Below are 15140 nucleotides of genomic sequence, written 5' to 3' on the forward strand. Positions count from 1 at the left end.
ATTAACCTCTTCCTGGAATTTAAATACACAAAACCTTTTTGTGTCTATTCATATTTTTTTTCTGTTGAAAGGCAGCCATAAAGGAATCACTGTGCTTCCTCAGCCACTTTCTAAATGAAAATTGTAGTTTCCATTCTACAGCAGAAAGTGCTGTAGCAAAACCAACAGAATCTTTGGCTATATTTTACAGTTGGCTGGAACCATTCTGTTTCGGTTCCATAATTCCAAAGTAGTAGTGATTGCTGAAACCTTAACTAAATATCAAGAGAGGCAAAAAAATCAGTGAGAAATGTTTAAAGCACCTTTAAATATTTTTGATCAGGAATTATCCTAGCAGAAGTATTACACATCTGGAACACCTTAGGTTGTACTCGTGTACTATAATAAAGAGATAACATGTAATAACTAGACTTGTGCACAGATTCGTTTTGGTTATTTGCCTTCAGTTTCTTTGGATGCCCTTAACTGCAAGGGCTCTGCCACTGTGTTTTGTTTTGTTTTTTCCGACCGAGCCGGACCACATGGCTACCAGCTACAGCTACCTTCTGCTCTATTCCGTATCACTAGGCACATAGAAAGGCTGCTGCGTGCTTGCATGGGGTTTCCTTGTGAGCCCTGCCTGTTGGGTCAATCAGAATAGAAGAAAGCCATGACATGTTTTACACAAGCTGTGTCTATTTAATGTGATGAGAGTCTGCATTGCTCAGTTGCATCCTGGCTCTAGAGAGAGGTATTTCAGTTCAATTGCCTTGCCACTTGCTCTCAGCTTTAGCTTTTGGCCTGGCCTCTATCTAGCATTGAATATTTTTGATTTTCCTTTATTTTCTTGATTGGGACTGGAAGTTAGAAAGTGCAGGTGAGTGGGTGTGCGACATTTGGGGACTTGTGGGTGGGTGTGCTTTTCTTTTAGGGTGGCTCTGAGCTTTGAGTCACTCACTAAAGCCTTTAGCATCTTCTCTTATCTCTCCTCCCTCCTCTCTTTCAGAAAGTACTTTTAAAAGATTGTTAATAATTATAGGAATCCCAGCAAACAGCAAAGCCTCATTCTCAGAAAAGCTACCTACCTACCTAAACTTACCACAAATACCTAATAATTTCTTTCCTTTGCAGTCTCATCACAAGTTCTTTCTGTTTATATTTCTCTCTATGCTCTCTACCTTCTTAATTTCATTTAATAATAATAATTTGGCTGTTGCCACCTTATAACAATAAAAGATTTGGATTTCTGTGGAAGCTTTGCCAAGCCAACATAACCCATCACCTCTCTCTAACTCCAACCTCCATCAGCACATAAAAGATCATTGTTATTATTATTATTATTTGTACAGTAGAGTCTCACTTATCCAAGCCTCGCTTATCCAAGGTTCTGGATTATCCAAAGCATTTTTGTAGTCAATGTTTTCAATATATCATGATATTTTGGTGCTAAATTCGTAAATACAGTAATTACAACATAACATTACTGCGTATTGAACTATTTTTTCTTTTCAAATTTGTTGTATAATATGTTTAGGTGCTTAATTTGCTGTTTAATAGGCTTTTCCTTAATCCCTCCTTATTATCCAAGATATTCACTTATCCAATGTTCTGCTGGCCCGTTTAGCTTGGATAAGTGAGACTCTACTGTACTAGTATTCATAAGAAATGTACCAGCAATACACCACCAACCCAAGTTCCACCAGCCTTCCTCTAACAATAGCAACAAGCCTATCCTTTGCAACCTGTCTGCCTTCTTAATTTCATTTTAAAATAATAATTTGGTTGTTGCCACCAAATAATAATAATAAGAGAATTGGGCTTCTGGGGACAAAAAATGCAAAAGCTTTGGAACAAGTTGCTGTTGTTTTTTATTAGTAAAGAAACTGTAATAGTGCACTGTGTGATGTGGAAGTGCCCTGCTACTGCTCCTGGATAAGTTACAGGGTGGGGCCAGCAGGGGATACCTTTTTGGGATTTTTAAAGGAAATTTTATTTCTAGAAAGAAAAGAAATTTGTAATAATCAGGGATTGATTCAAACGCTATGAAACTTGGTGGGCCAGAAGGTAGATGTGTCCTTCAAGTGTGGCCATTTTCATCCTGATAGCCCTAAAAATGATGAGAATGGGAGCCCATGAAGCTCTCCTCCCCCCATTGCCACCAATGGGTCAAATCTAGCTGCATTTTCTAGCTGGACCAAAAATGTCCATTTGGACACCCCCCCCCCTTTTTCAGGAGGTGTGCAAAAGCAGATCCACGGGTACCCCAAAATCCGGATAGCAGAAATGACTCGAGGTTCAGCCGAAATGCATTGCACAAGCCTAGTAATAACTCATTTTCATACATTGTACTAAATCACCACTAGATGGTGCTATACAAACCTTTGAATTAAAAAGGAGCAATATTCCTGGTGGGGCCCCCATTGGCACAGCGTGTTAAACCACTGAGCTGCTGAACTTACGGACCAAAAGGTCGCAGGTTTGAATCCGGGGAGCAGAATGAGCTCCTGCTGTTAGCCCCAGCTTCTGCCAACCTAGCAGTTGGAAACATGCAAATGTGAGTAGATCAATAGGTACCACTCTGGCAGGAAGATAACAATGCTCCATGCAGTCATGCTGGCCACATGTCCTTGGAAGGTGTCTGCGGACAACGCCGGCTCTTCAGCTTAGAAATGGAGATGAGCACCAACCCCCAGAGTTGGACACGACTAGACTTAACGTCAGGGGAAACCTTTACCTTTACCTTTAATATTCCTGGTGTGACTTTCCCCCTTTTCACTGGTGAGACCTAGTAATCGCCTTAAACAATTTATTCCATCAGCTTTAATTGCAAAGTTGTGGTAACTTTTTGAAATCACTTTAATGACTTATAGAATGTGATGCTTCTCCATTAGGAAGAGTTTAATAGCAATTTTAGGTTTCTCTAGTGGTAATTGAATTAGGGAAAAGCCTGAAGTAAAGACAGGAAATGTACATTCCATCAATCACTCTATTAAGCATAGCCAATGGTGAAGAGCGTGGGGACTGCATTCCCACAACACCTGGAGAGCAATATCCACACTCTAAAATAATTTAGAATATACCCTTTTGCATACCCGTTCTAAAATACTGTATTTTTTCAGTTCTAAGATGCACATTTTCCATATAAATATCTCTAAAAATGGGTCATATCTTAGAATTGTAGGTACATATATATATAACTAAAGGTTTCGTTCTGTTGGTGGAACACAAATTAACAATCAATGTGATCTTACAGTTGAAGAATATGGTAATTTTAAAGTATTCCATGAAAGATTACATGCCACAAGAGCCAAAAGGTAAATACAGGAAAGTTTATTGTTTCTAAATATAATTATTTTCATTAAGAAAAGAAAGAAACAAGACCAATTACAGGTAAACAAATAAACGGAAATTATACATATTAAACAAACTACCTAACTGAAGGACTTTTCCTGTCCAGCATAAAGGGGAAAATTCATATTCCAGTTAACACTACAGAAAGATCTTGAATAAAAATAGAGAGAACTTGCACCTGATCGTTGCGTAAGCATGATACGTTACATTTATTAGTATAAAATTTGTTAGTATGTTAATCTAATTCACTGCTGAAATGATGAAACTCTTTTAGCATTCTAAATGACTTGTGACAAAGTATTTCTCATATCACTGAACCATTTCACTATTCCATTTTCATAAGTTGTGTTTTCCCAACCATTTGCTTAACATGCTAACTGAGTGTTTGCCCCCTATTGCAGATACCAATGTGTGGATAAAATACACAAAAATACACTAATTAACCTAGCCATTTCTTGTACTCATGTCACTAGTCACTCCTGTGGAGAATGTTATTATTTTCAAAGCATCTAAAGCAGGCATGGGCAAACTTCAGTCCTCTAGGTGTTTTGGACTTCAACTCCCACAATTACGAACAGCTGGCTGGGATTTCTGGAGGTTGAAGTCCAAAACACCTGGAGGGCCAGAGTTTGTCCATGCCTAATGTAAATTCTTTACTTTGATTTGATTCATATTCCTTCCCCAACTCATAATGAAAGAGCTTCAGCAGGGGAAAAGGTCTATCACAGGTCTTTCTAGTACATCACATCTGCTGTGAATCTCTAACCACACATTCAGATGGCATTTGTTTTGGAAGGTCCTCTTAAAATGCAGACACTTTCTTCCCACTTGAGCTTCAAAAGTAGAATACACCTGGCTGAGAGGAAAGCTGCCAGGATATAAATTGTAGGAGAAAACACAACAACCAGTTGAAGTGATTGGAAACTCCACCTGCTCACGACTTCTTTACTTGAAAATCACTCCACTTTGCCATTACAGTGATTTAACATAAAGCCCATGTTATGCATTGGTCTACCACCAAAGTACAAAGTTAGGCCATGAGTTAGTGTGTGCCTTCTTTTTCAACCTGCTGGGTTTCAAAAGCAGTCATATATCTGTGCAAAGAGTTCCCAAAAGGAGAAATGTTTGAAAACCACAGCTTACTGGCAAGTGAAGACATATAAGACAAGAGGTGTAATCACAATGTAAAATTAATGTAGTTTGGCACAACTTTAATTGTTATGTCTCAATGCTATGGAATTCTGAGATTTGTAGTCTGGTGAGCTACCAACACTCTTTGGCAGAGAAAGCTAAAGACTATATAAAATTACAACTCCTATGATTCCACAGCACTGAGTCACGCTAGTTAAAGAGATGTGAAACTGAATTAATTCTACAGAGTAGATACTCCCAAGAAAATGTATAACACATATCAACGATTACTTTTCTACCAAAAGCAATAATTTAAATCTTCCACTCACCTCAGCCAACACCACAATCAGAACAAGTTCAATCTTCGAGTCTGGGAAAAGAGCATTTACTTGGGGTGACATGCCAATCAGGGCACAGTTGGTAGCAACTGATATGATAGTCATAGTTTGAAAAGCCACCTGAAACAAAAGAACATAAAACAGTAGCATATCTTTGGTAACAATCCAGCCATTATCTGGCATTCCTGCATTACAATCATCCAACTTACAAATGACTCATAGTTACAAACAGGGGTGAGACAACACGAAGTGAGAGAAATCTACCGCCAGGAAGGGAAATTCACTCCTGGAAAAGGTGTCCCCACTGAAGCTTTATCACCAATCCTTGTTTCCACAACAAGCCACATTTTCCAAACTCCAATTATCACAGGGACAAAAACTGAAGTAAAATCTTCTGAACAGAGGCACAGACAGCAAAACAAGCACCATAGGGATATTACCCCTTCCCTATTCTATCCAAAGCTTGCATATACTGTATATATATGTGGAGTTACATTTTCAAAATGTTTCAATTTAAGAACAAAACTACAGAACCTATCTTGCTCATAACTTGGGGACTTCCTGTAGTCTAAACATGGGAACAAGTATCAATATGTGATCTGTTAAGTATGAAGAAAGCAGCATGGAAGCAAATTTTGGGATTTTTTAAAAGCATAATCTTTGCTCACTTTAGTTTGGGTACATGACTGAATGGTTAGATAGGTCCTAACCAAAATCAGAATGACAAATGGAAGAACATTGACATCTTTGTACATCTCAGTCTTATTGATAACTAGACCAATAAGACAGCACATACAATTCGAGGCAGTTATGCTGGTAATGGAGGATGGAAATGGGAACACAGTAACAGTTTTGGGAATATTGGAGCTAAAACTGTCCCATAAGTCCCATAGGTTCAGATGGCCAAGCTGAACCTATAAATAAGAATGCCTTGTCAGTGTTTCTCTTGCAGGTCATTCTTTTCCACTTAGCTGAATCTCTCAGTTCATAATAAGCATACTGCAGCATTTCTATGGTTTTATCTAAGATGTTTCTGTTTCTTTACGGCTCTTGTGATATGGCAACTAAAAACAAAAACAAACCAGTAACAGAACTGTGCAAACATTAAGAACATGACTGGATTACCTGCCATACACCTATATTTGCAGTGGGCTCTGCAAATGGACGTTTGAAGATTCTACACATTTTTAAGGCATCAGAATATATTTCTGTGATGTTGTTTAGCACAGCAAAAACAGCTGCCAAAGGGTATACACATGAAAAAAGGCTCACATAGCCAAATTGTAAGAACAGCTCCAAATAGTCATCAAAAGTTCCCTGCAAGAAAAGACACCATGGTGCTTATAAATACCACATTAGAAGCAGTTTAATCGATCCTGACAAACGCAGTTTCCTACCTAATTAAAAAGATTAAAGTGGAAAGCAAGGTGAAAAGTGAGAAGTGGAAAGCCTAAGACTGAAGTGAGAGGAGCAAAGGCCTTTTCTAATTTCTCTTCATTTGAAGTTCAATTAATCTTTCTGATCTACTCATCTTACGTGGAACATGAAGGCTACTCATTTAATAAAGCAGAAAATGTGGGTGCTATGGCTCCAGACCCAGGATGATTCATGAATTATAATGAAGGCAACACTTTTAAGAATACCTTCTCTTATGTTTCACCCTTCATTTATTTAATTAATTAATGCTTTGAACTCCGGTAGTACAAAAAACTAGGGTGGAAACATTTTGATAGTAAATAAAATATATGAATCTAAAAGTTGAGTTGGCAGCAGGAGGGCTTAGGACTTCGGCTCTTCAGACGTTTTGGATTCTGATTCCCATGGTCCCTTGCTATTAGTTACTCTGGTTGGAACTGCAAGCAATCAGAAGTCCAAACATCTGAAAAACCAGTTTCTTATGCAGTTCTTTCCCCTCTTTACAGATTTCTTTAATGTTGAAAGAGATTAGATAGATAAGGTGGAAAGAAACATCTGTATCAACTCTTAATTTTCCATAATTGAGCAGTGCAACTGTGGGTGACCCCTGGCATGAAAACAGTCTGTGTGAATATAATCTAGGAGTCTTATTAGACCACAAGCTGAACACGAGTCAACAGGGTGATGCCACAGCTAAAAAGCCAATGCAATTCTAGGAGACATCAGTAGGAGTATAGAGTCTAGATCAAGAGGTCATAGTCCCACTCTATTCTATTTTGGTAAGACATCATCTGGAATACTGTGTTCAGGTCTGGGCAACAAAATTCAGGAAGGATATTGACCAGCTGGAAAATGTCCAGAGGAGGACAATGAAATGATAAAAAGTTTGGAAACCAAGTCCTATGAGGAATGACTTAGGGAGTTGGGTATGTTAGGTTTGAAGAAAAGAAGGCTGAGGGGGAATATGATAGCCATATTTAAATATATGAAAGGCTGCCACATTTAGGAAGGGAAAAGCTTTTTTCTGCTGCTATAGAGATGGACATGGAGCAATGGAGACAAATTGTAGGAAAAGAGATTCCACCTAAACATTAGGAAGAACTTCCTGATGACAAGATCTGTTTGGAATATGCTCCCTTGGAGTGTGGTGGGGTCTCCTTCTCTGGAAGTTTTTAAGTAGAGGCTAGACAGCCATCTGTTGGGGGGGGGGTTGCTTTGATTGTATTTTCCTTCATGGAAGGGGGTTGGGTTGGATGACCCTTGTGGCTTCTTCCAAGTCTATGATTATATGATTAAAAACTTCTCCTGAAGGGACACAATGTGTCGCATGAATTACTAGTTCTGTGAAAAGAGTGTGTTCAGCTAGACAGAACTTGGATTTCAACCAACATGTCAGTTCTTATCTTCTATGCATCTGAAGGCATATTTGCAAATCTCATTTAGAATTCAAGAAGTTTCTATGGCATTCAGTTATTAATGATTACATTAGTTATTGCTTTTTAGGAGGAGAGAATGTAAAGCCCCAACACAGTGGAAGATATAGTCCACCAGCTTACCAAATAGGTATCCATTCCTTTTTCCAGGTTAACTTGCTCAAATAGAGATAAGTCTACATCTTTCTCCAATTCTTTCACCTTTTTCTTGACCCTCTGATTTCGTCTCTTTTGGAGCCAATAAGGCAGTACGGCTTCTACACATTGATTAAGGACTTGTGACGTTATCAGTAAAGTTGCCAAGTTCTTTAAGAAAATTAAGCAAAATAAGGCATTTAACATGATGGCTTGTAGCAGTTCCTTTTTAAAAAAAACCTCTGCATTTAGTTAGTTACGTAACAATCGAGACAAGTTTGGCAAAGAGTCATCTTTGTTTAAAAGTAGGAATAGTTTCTTATTTCATTTTCCCTTTAAAAGTAGGAATAAAAGCAAAATAAAAGCACCCTATTACACATCCAGGAATATAATAATACAGTGTCATTTTTAAGATCCAAGTCTTAAAACAACTTTCACCAAGAAGGATGCAGCTGAAAGTAGATAAAGCACCACAATGTGCTGCAAGTAAAACAAAAGCAATATTCACATTCAACATGGGGAAAAAATCTAAGTGAGAGGAAAATGGTCGTATGGTTTTAATTCCAAACACTATAGCAACAAGTCAAGCTGCCTAAACTGATTCTGGAATGGAGTTTCTATTCTGTAAATAGGATGTGGAACAATTTGATATCAGGTAGGAATGGGCCACAAAAGGCCCATAAACTGCAAACAGCTCCCCCATCATTTTTGTATCCCCCTATAGGAAATTCCTCTCATCAAGCAAATACAACTGAAAAAAATAGGATTACATGCTCTTGGAACTCTCTAGGAAGAGTGATTCATTTTCTAGTCACTTTATAACACCCACTTGCATCTTTTAGAATTGAAAAATTTGATTGTTTTGGAAACTGGATCTGAATAGTGACTTCCATTTTTATCAGAAGAGAATGGTGATTTCAGCACTGAATCCTGGTGAGAATAAAGACGGCTCCCAGTCCTCCCAAAGTTGCCCACTCTGATGTAAATTAATGGCAACAAAAGCCTAAAGGGGCTAAAAATCTATTAATATTGTACATGCACAGGAAAGTCCCCCCAGGGAAATAAAGCAAGTTATAAATAAAGTTCCACTTAGTTTGGAAGTATTTATTATTTATTATTATTGTTATTATTATTATCGTTGTCGTTATCAAGTGTTAAACTAGTTCAAAATCACATAGTCTAGCTGAGCTTCTTGTGAATAAATGGTTCCTATTTTTACAAAACTCACCTGTCTCAAAAGCTTCATGTCAAACAAAACAAAGGCAATGTAGAATAAAGAGGCAAAGCAGTTTAAGAAATTGAACTGCAAGAGAAAAACAATATATTGTTAGTATTCTATCATAGGGAGCCCAAGGAAAAATTCATCAACCTAGGTATGCCACTTCCTGATCCTGTATTGCCACCATGTGGCAATTAATTTACACCAGTCATTTGGGATAACACTGAGAAAAGCTGTGACAAGTTGGATGGATTTGGTCCACAGGTTTCATATTGTCAATGTTGACCATTCTAGTTAAAAAGCTACAATCCAGACTACAAAAGAGGTGAGGGAATCATGCAGCCTTGCAAACATCAATAGAATACCACAAATTTAATCCATCAGCTACTGATCCTAGACAAAACTCATCCATTTGGATGACGCTTGCAGATAACACCAATTATGACTTGGAATAGACTGGTGGTTCTCAACCTCAGATGTTTTGGCCTTTAACTTCCAGAAATTCTAGCAGCTGGTAAACTGGCTGGGGTTTCTGGGAGTTGTAGGCCAAAACACCTGGGAACCCCCAGGTTGAGAACCACTGGAGTACACCAAAGGGCTGAGTCACTAGACATCATGCAATGCACTCTACAGTATGTTGCTTCTGAAAGAAATTCAGAATTCATTTCTATATGAAATTACATCTCTCAGAGTTGATGTAAAACCTCCAACCAAGTGAGGTGATGACTCCCCTAAGAAGCATAGGATGAGTCTGTTACTATGACAGATATCCGACACATTTTCCAGAACATTTCTTACTGAAAGAGAATCTGACAAAAATGATACAGTACTTTTGTTTTAAAGTGCATAATGCTGGTGTAGTCATTCAGTCCTGGTTGCACCTACCAATCACATGCAACTTTTGGGGGTGTACAAGGTGTTGCAGCCGAGGAGATAGTTAGAATGGGGTAGATGAAACATGTAACTTTATAAAGTCATTTATGCTAAATAATCTGGTATTCAAGAAAATATTATCTGGAAACCTCACTCATTTAATTGGATCTTGCAGAGATATTCCCAAACATAATCTAGGAATTTTCAACTATACATACCACCAAGACTTTCAGAACTAAATGATTCTGATATGAAGACTCTAATCTGTGGTTTTCTGAAATGAAAAATAAATAAATATGAAGTACATTACACATAATTTATAATAAGTTTGATGTTATTTTGTTGTTGTGTACCCTCAAGTCATTTTCAATTCATAGCAACCCTAAGACAACCTCTATCATAGAGTTTTTCCTGGCAAGATTTATTCAGAGGGGGTTGCTTTTGCCTTCCTCTGAGACTGAGAGTGTGTGACTTGCACAATGTCAACTGGCGGTTCTCATGGCTAAGCAGGGATTGTTTACTTTCCCCTTCATCTCTCAACACTTTTTCTTTCATGCCACGTTTTGGAAAAACTGAAGGTAGAAACTTTTTGTTTATGCCAATGTATTATATAAAATACTTTTGAGAGTTTTCTAATATGAATGAAACAGAGACGAAGTTCTATGTGTATTTTGTTTTTAACACAGAATGGTTTCAGCACTGTGCTAAACATCCCAGACTATGTATCTCTTCCCTTTATTATCGATTTTTGTGAGGCAAACCTAAATCAAAAGTGTTTATCTCATTCCATCATATAGCCATTTCATATTTAAAAAACAATTAAACATCTGTAATCTGAATATGGATATCTAGTAATGAAATGAATCAAACAATAGTTATAACACCATTACTTTTTTACTATAACACAAATAAACTATCTCTAGACGTTCAGCATGCTTTATTGTTGGTAATGCCAAGAATCCCTTTCTAATATCAATGGCTATTTTTAAAAAATCATGAAATAATTGCAATGTACTGTCCCTCTAAATGTAAAGTAACTTAATTTTTTTAAGGAGTTACTGGATATTTTTAGGGAGACATATTTTTCCCACAATATTGTTTGTCCATTTGAAAACATGGAATAAGGCGTATGCCCCATTACAGGAAAACAGAATGGTTTGAAAAATTTAAATCATCCAGATACAGTTTGCTTATTTTGAATAAATATGGGAGCAGGAGGATCTTTTATTTAAGCCTGGTCATACACATAATATCAAACCACAGTTGATGACTCAGTTTAGTCATATCATAAAATGGGGGGCGGGGGGGGATAGGTAATTTTAGATATATGTTGGAAGAAAAGTAAATATTCAAAGTTTTCCTTCCGTCAAATTTGGCACAGGTGACTTGAGATGTGTGCAGGTCAAGATTTTAAGCTCAATTAAAGGTTATGAATCCGAAGAGCTCAAACAGGGCTTTTTTTATTTCAAGTAGGTTCAGTTTATAACTTACATTTTATTCCAACCTCAAAGAAAAGACCTTCAGAATAACTAGATAGATTAGACTATGACAGTAACTTAAATGGAAATTGCTGAATGGAGATTGGAACCTTGGTTTTCTATGTTCAATTTGCAAATCCTGGATGAGGAGCACGTAAGGTGAAAGATAAAATCTATGTGTGTTGTTCCTATCACTGCCACCACATAATTTACAGCACAAGTGTTTTATGCTATGGAAAGTCACTTATGCTATCAGCGTTCTCAGCAGTTTTAAACTACTCTGATTTCCTAATTAAATACACTTTTGGAACTCACTGAAAATGAATCTTCTTCTAACAAAATCCAGTTTTGGACCAGATTATTTATTTATATTTAATCTATATCCCACTTTTTTTTCAGCATGGGATTCAACGTAGCTTACAGAATACAAAATAAGCAGCACAAAATACTGCTTTACAAACCAATCTTTAAATTGCATAAAAGCAATTCCCGTCATTTTCTGAGATGTAGGAACCTTTATTAAATCTAAGCTACTTTAACTGAGTGGGATGTTCAGTTAGTCAGCATGAACGAACAAAAACTACTATAATCTATAAATACCTAGAAGTAAACAAAAGCATTTCACATTATTTTTAGCTTAATACGTTTTGGGACAAGATCAGCTAAAGTAAAAGCTGTTAAAGAGTAAATTTCATTCACATTGATGGATATTCTCATTGAGACAAAAAAAATCTCCTTAAAAGCTTTTAGATATAGCTATGCTTTCATATGATGGTTGAAAGGATTGTATCTTAGAACATGATTCATCTTAAGACCAAAACATAAAATAATCTCATTATAGTGAAAGGAATTATTTTTGAGAGAGAAATCTTACCCCATGAGGTTAAGAATTCTGCAGCATATCTATAGAGACGGTTCAGAGCTTCAATCACAACAGCATAAATTATGCTGGGCACATATAACATCAAACTGCTTAGATCAGATTGGTTTTCTTCATGATATAAATGGGCCTGGATTTCCATGTCAAAGTAAACCATCATGATGTAAAGTGAGAGGTAGAGGCAAAGGCACACGAATGGTAAGGACACTAAATAAATGCGTAGCTGTCTTTTGAAGCTAGAGTATACTGGCTCCTCTCTCCCAGTCACAGGGTTGATACCTAAAACCCCATGAAACCCCGGTCTGGGTTCTTCAAACTGTCGCTTCATCATCAAAGTTCCCCATCGGTAGGCCATAACAGCACAACACCGCTTCCAAAGTTCAAGGATAACAGTAGACCAAACCAGATTGAATCCTGCAAACAGCACGTACTTGTCGTAATCTTCCCAATCAAAGATATAATAAGGAATTCCAATGACGGCCATTGGAATCAAAGCAAACGTGAAATACTCCAAAAATGCAAAATAGAAAGCAATTGTTTCCCCAAAATAGCAACGAATTTCATCTGTAAAAAGAAAACAAAACAAATGTAAGTGTTGTCTTCAGAAAATCTGCTACACAGGTTTGAATTTTCAAGATGAAAGTTTTTTATTTGCAAACTAAAAACCAAATGCTATTGCCTCTCTTTTAATTACATTTTTCCCAGCTAGGTTAGGACCATTGTGATGTGGCCTGATAATCCTACTTTAATAGTCTACAAACGTCTCTCTCTATACCACCTCAGAGCAACACAGAGACTGACACTTAACTTTGTCCCTTTTCTTCCTTCACTTCTTTGCTTGCTTAAAAAATATATTTGCCACAGCAAAAAAGCTTGAGCAAATAATATTATGCTTTATTTGTTGGCCTAATAAATGTATTAATGCAGTATGGATTTCTGTTAGTTACTGGGTAATTTTATAAATACTACTATTATATTCTGCAATATATGTTTATTTCATATTACAGAGGAAAAACCAAATATTTTGGTTTCACACAAATCAGACAGAGAGTAGCTTTAGGTCGTGAAATAAAAATAATAAATCTGTCAGTATTGGACACAAATAGTCTGTCTGTGAAACCACTGTTGCTGAGAACTCTAAAGCTATCAACTGCCATGCTGTATCCTCATAGCAGATATGGGCTGTTTTTCTAGTCCTGGCCTTCTGCAAAACAATACTTTTCTGACATCCCCAACCCCAAAAGGTGAACTACCTCTCTTGAAAGACTCGAGAACTCACAATTTAAATGAGAGGCGATCTCTCACCTCAATACATTGCTGATCACTGAAAAGTACTAGTTTTTCAAACCCAGAAATAGGCTTTGACTCCAGTCTGTTCATTTGGGTAATCCATACAGACCCTAGAAAATCCAAGGAGTAAGAAAACTGCAAAGGATCGTTACCTTGACGCGGTGCTGGGGCTTGCGCACCTCGATGATGCCATGAGCTATACCGTGCAGGGCCACCCGAGACGGGAAGGTCATGGCGGAGAGGTCAGACTAAATACGATTCCTTGGGAAGGCCATGGCAAACCACCCCAGTATTCCTGCCATGAAAACTAAGTGGATCAGTACAACCAGAGAAATGTCGGTATACCATTGGAAGATAAGACTCCCAGGTCGGAAGATGGTCAAAATGCTACTGGGGAGGAGCAGAGGACTAGTCCAAGTAGCCCCAGATGTGATGACGCAGTTAGATCAAAGCCGAAAGGAAGGCTAATGGCCAACGGTGCTGGAGGTGAAGGACGAATCCAATGTTCTAGAGATCAACACACTATAGGAATCTGGAATGTAAGATCTATGAGCCAGGGCAAACTGGATGTGGTTATTGGTGAGATGTCAAGATTAAAGATAGACATTCTGGGAGTCAGTGAACTGAAATGGACTGGAATGGGCCACTTCACAAAAGATGACCACCAGATCTACTACTGCGGACAAGAGGAACACCGAAGAAATGGAGTAGCCTTCATAGTTAATAATAAAGTTGCAAAAAAATGATTGGATACAACCCAAAAAATGATAGAATGATCTCAATTCGAGTTCAAGGCAAGCCGTTTAACATCACACTGATCCAAATATACGCCCCAACCACAGCTGCTGAAGAAGCAGAATTAGATCAGTTCTATGAGGATCTGCAGCACCTACTGGATAACACACCAAAAAGAGACATTATTCTCATTACAGGAGATTGGAATGCTAAGGTGGGCAGTCAAATGATAACCGGGATCACAGGCAAGCATGGTCTGGGACAACAAAATGAAGCAGGACATAGGCTGATAGAATTTTGCCAGGAAAACTCAATGTGCATAACAAACACTCTCTTCCAACAACCTAAAAGATGGCTTTACACATGGACTTCACCAGATGGTCAACACCGAAATCAGATTGATTACATCCTTTGCAGCCAAAAGTGGCGGACATCCATCCAGTCGGTGAAAACAAGACCTGGAGCTGACTGTAGTTCAGACCACGAACTTCTTATTGCAAAATTTAGAATCAGACTAAAGAGAATGGGGAAAATACACAGACCAATTAGATTTGATCTCACAAATATTCATAATGAATACACAGTGGAAGTGAAGAATAGATTTCAGGGACTAGATTTAATAAATAGAGTCCCAGAAGAACTATGGACAGATGTTCACAACATTGTTCAGGAGGCGGCAACAAAGTATGTCCCAAAGAAAAAGAAAAACAAAAAGGCGAGATGGTTGTCTGTTGAGACACTGGAAGTAGCCCAAGAAAGAAAGAAGGGGAAAGGAAACAGCGATAGGGGGAGGAAAGCCCAATTAAATGCTCAATTCCAGAGGTTAGCCAGGAGAGACAAGGAACTATTTTTGAACAAGCAATGCATAGAAGTAGAAGAAGA

General features: G+C 37.7%; 1 protein-coding gene across 6 annotated transcripts in view; it reads right to left on the reverse strand.

The window, feature by feature from the left end:
* Positions 1-15140, reverse strand: part of ano10 (anoctamin 10) — an 80606-nt gene that overhangs the window by 49918 nt on the left and 15548 nt on the right. For all 6 annotated transcript variants that reach the window (XM_008121283.3, XM_008121301.3, XM_008121272.3 and 3 more), the window contains exons 6-11: positions 12228-12797; positions 10094-10149; positions 9012-9086; positions 7772-7954; positions 5925-6116; positions 4791-4919 (exon numbers count right to left, since the gene is read on the reverse strand). In XM_008121283.3, the coding sequence (XP_008119490.1) occupies positions 4791-4919; positions 5925-6116; positions 7772-7954; positions 9012-9086; positions 10094-10149; positions 12228-12797 (1205 nt within the window). The remainder of the gene's footprint in view (positions 1-4790; positions 4920-5924; positions 6117-7771; positions 7955-9011; positions 9087-10093; positions 10150-12227; positions 12798-15140) is intronic.

Source organism: Anolis carolinensis, chromosome 6 (genome assembly GCF_035594765.1).
Source record: "Anolis carolinensis isolate JA03-04 chromosome 6, rAnoCar3.1.pri, whole genome shotgun sequence".
Taxonomy (NCBI): domain Eukaryota; kingdom Metazoa; phylum Chordata; class Lepidosauria; order Squamata; family Dactyloidae; genus Anolis; species Anolis carolinensis.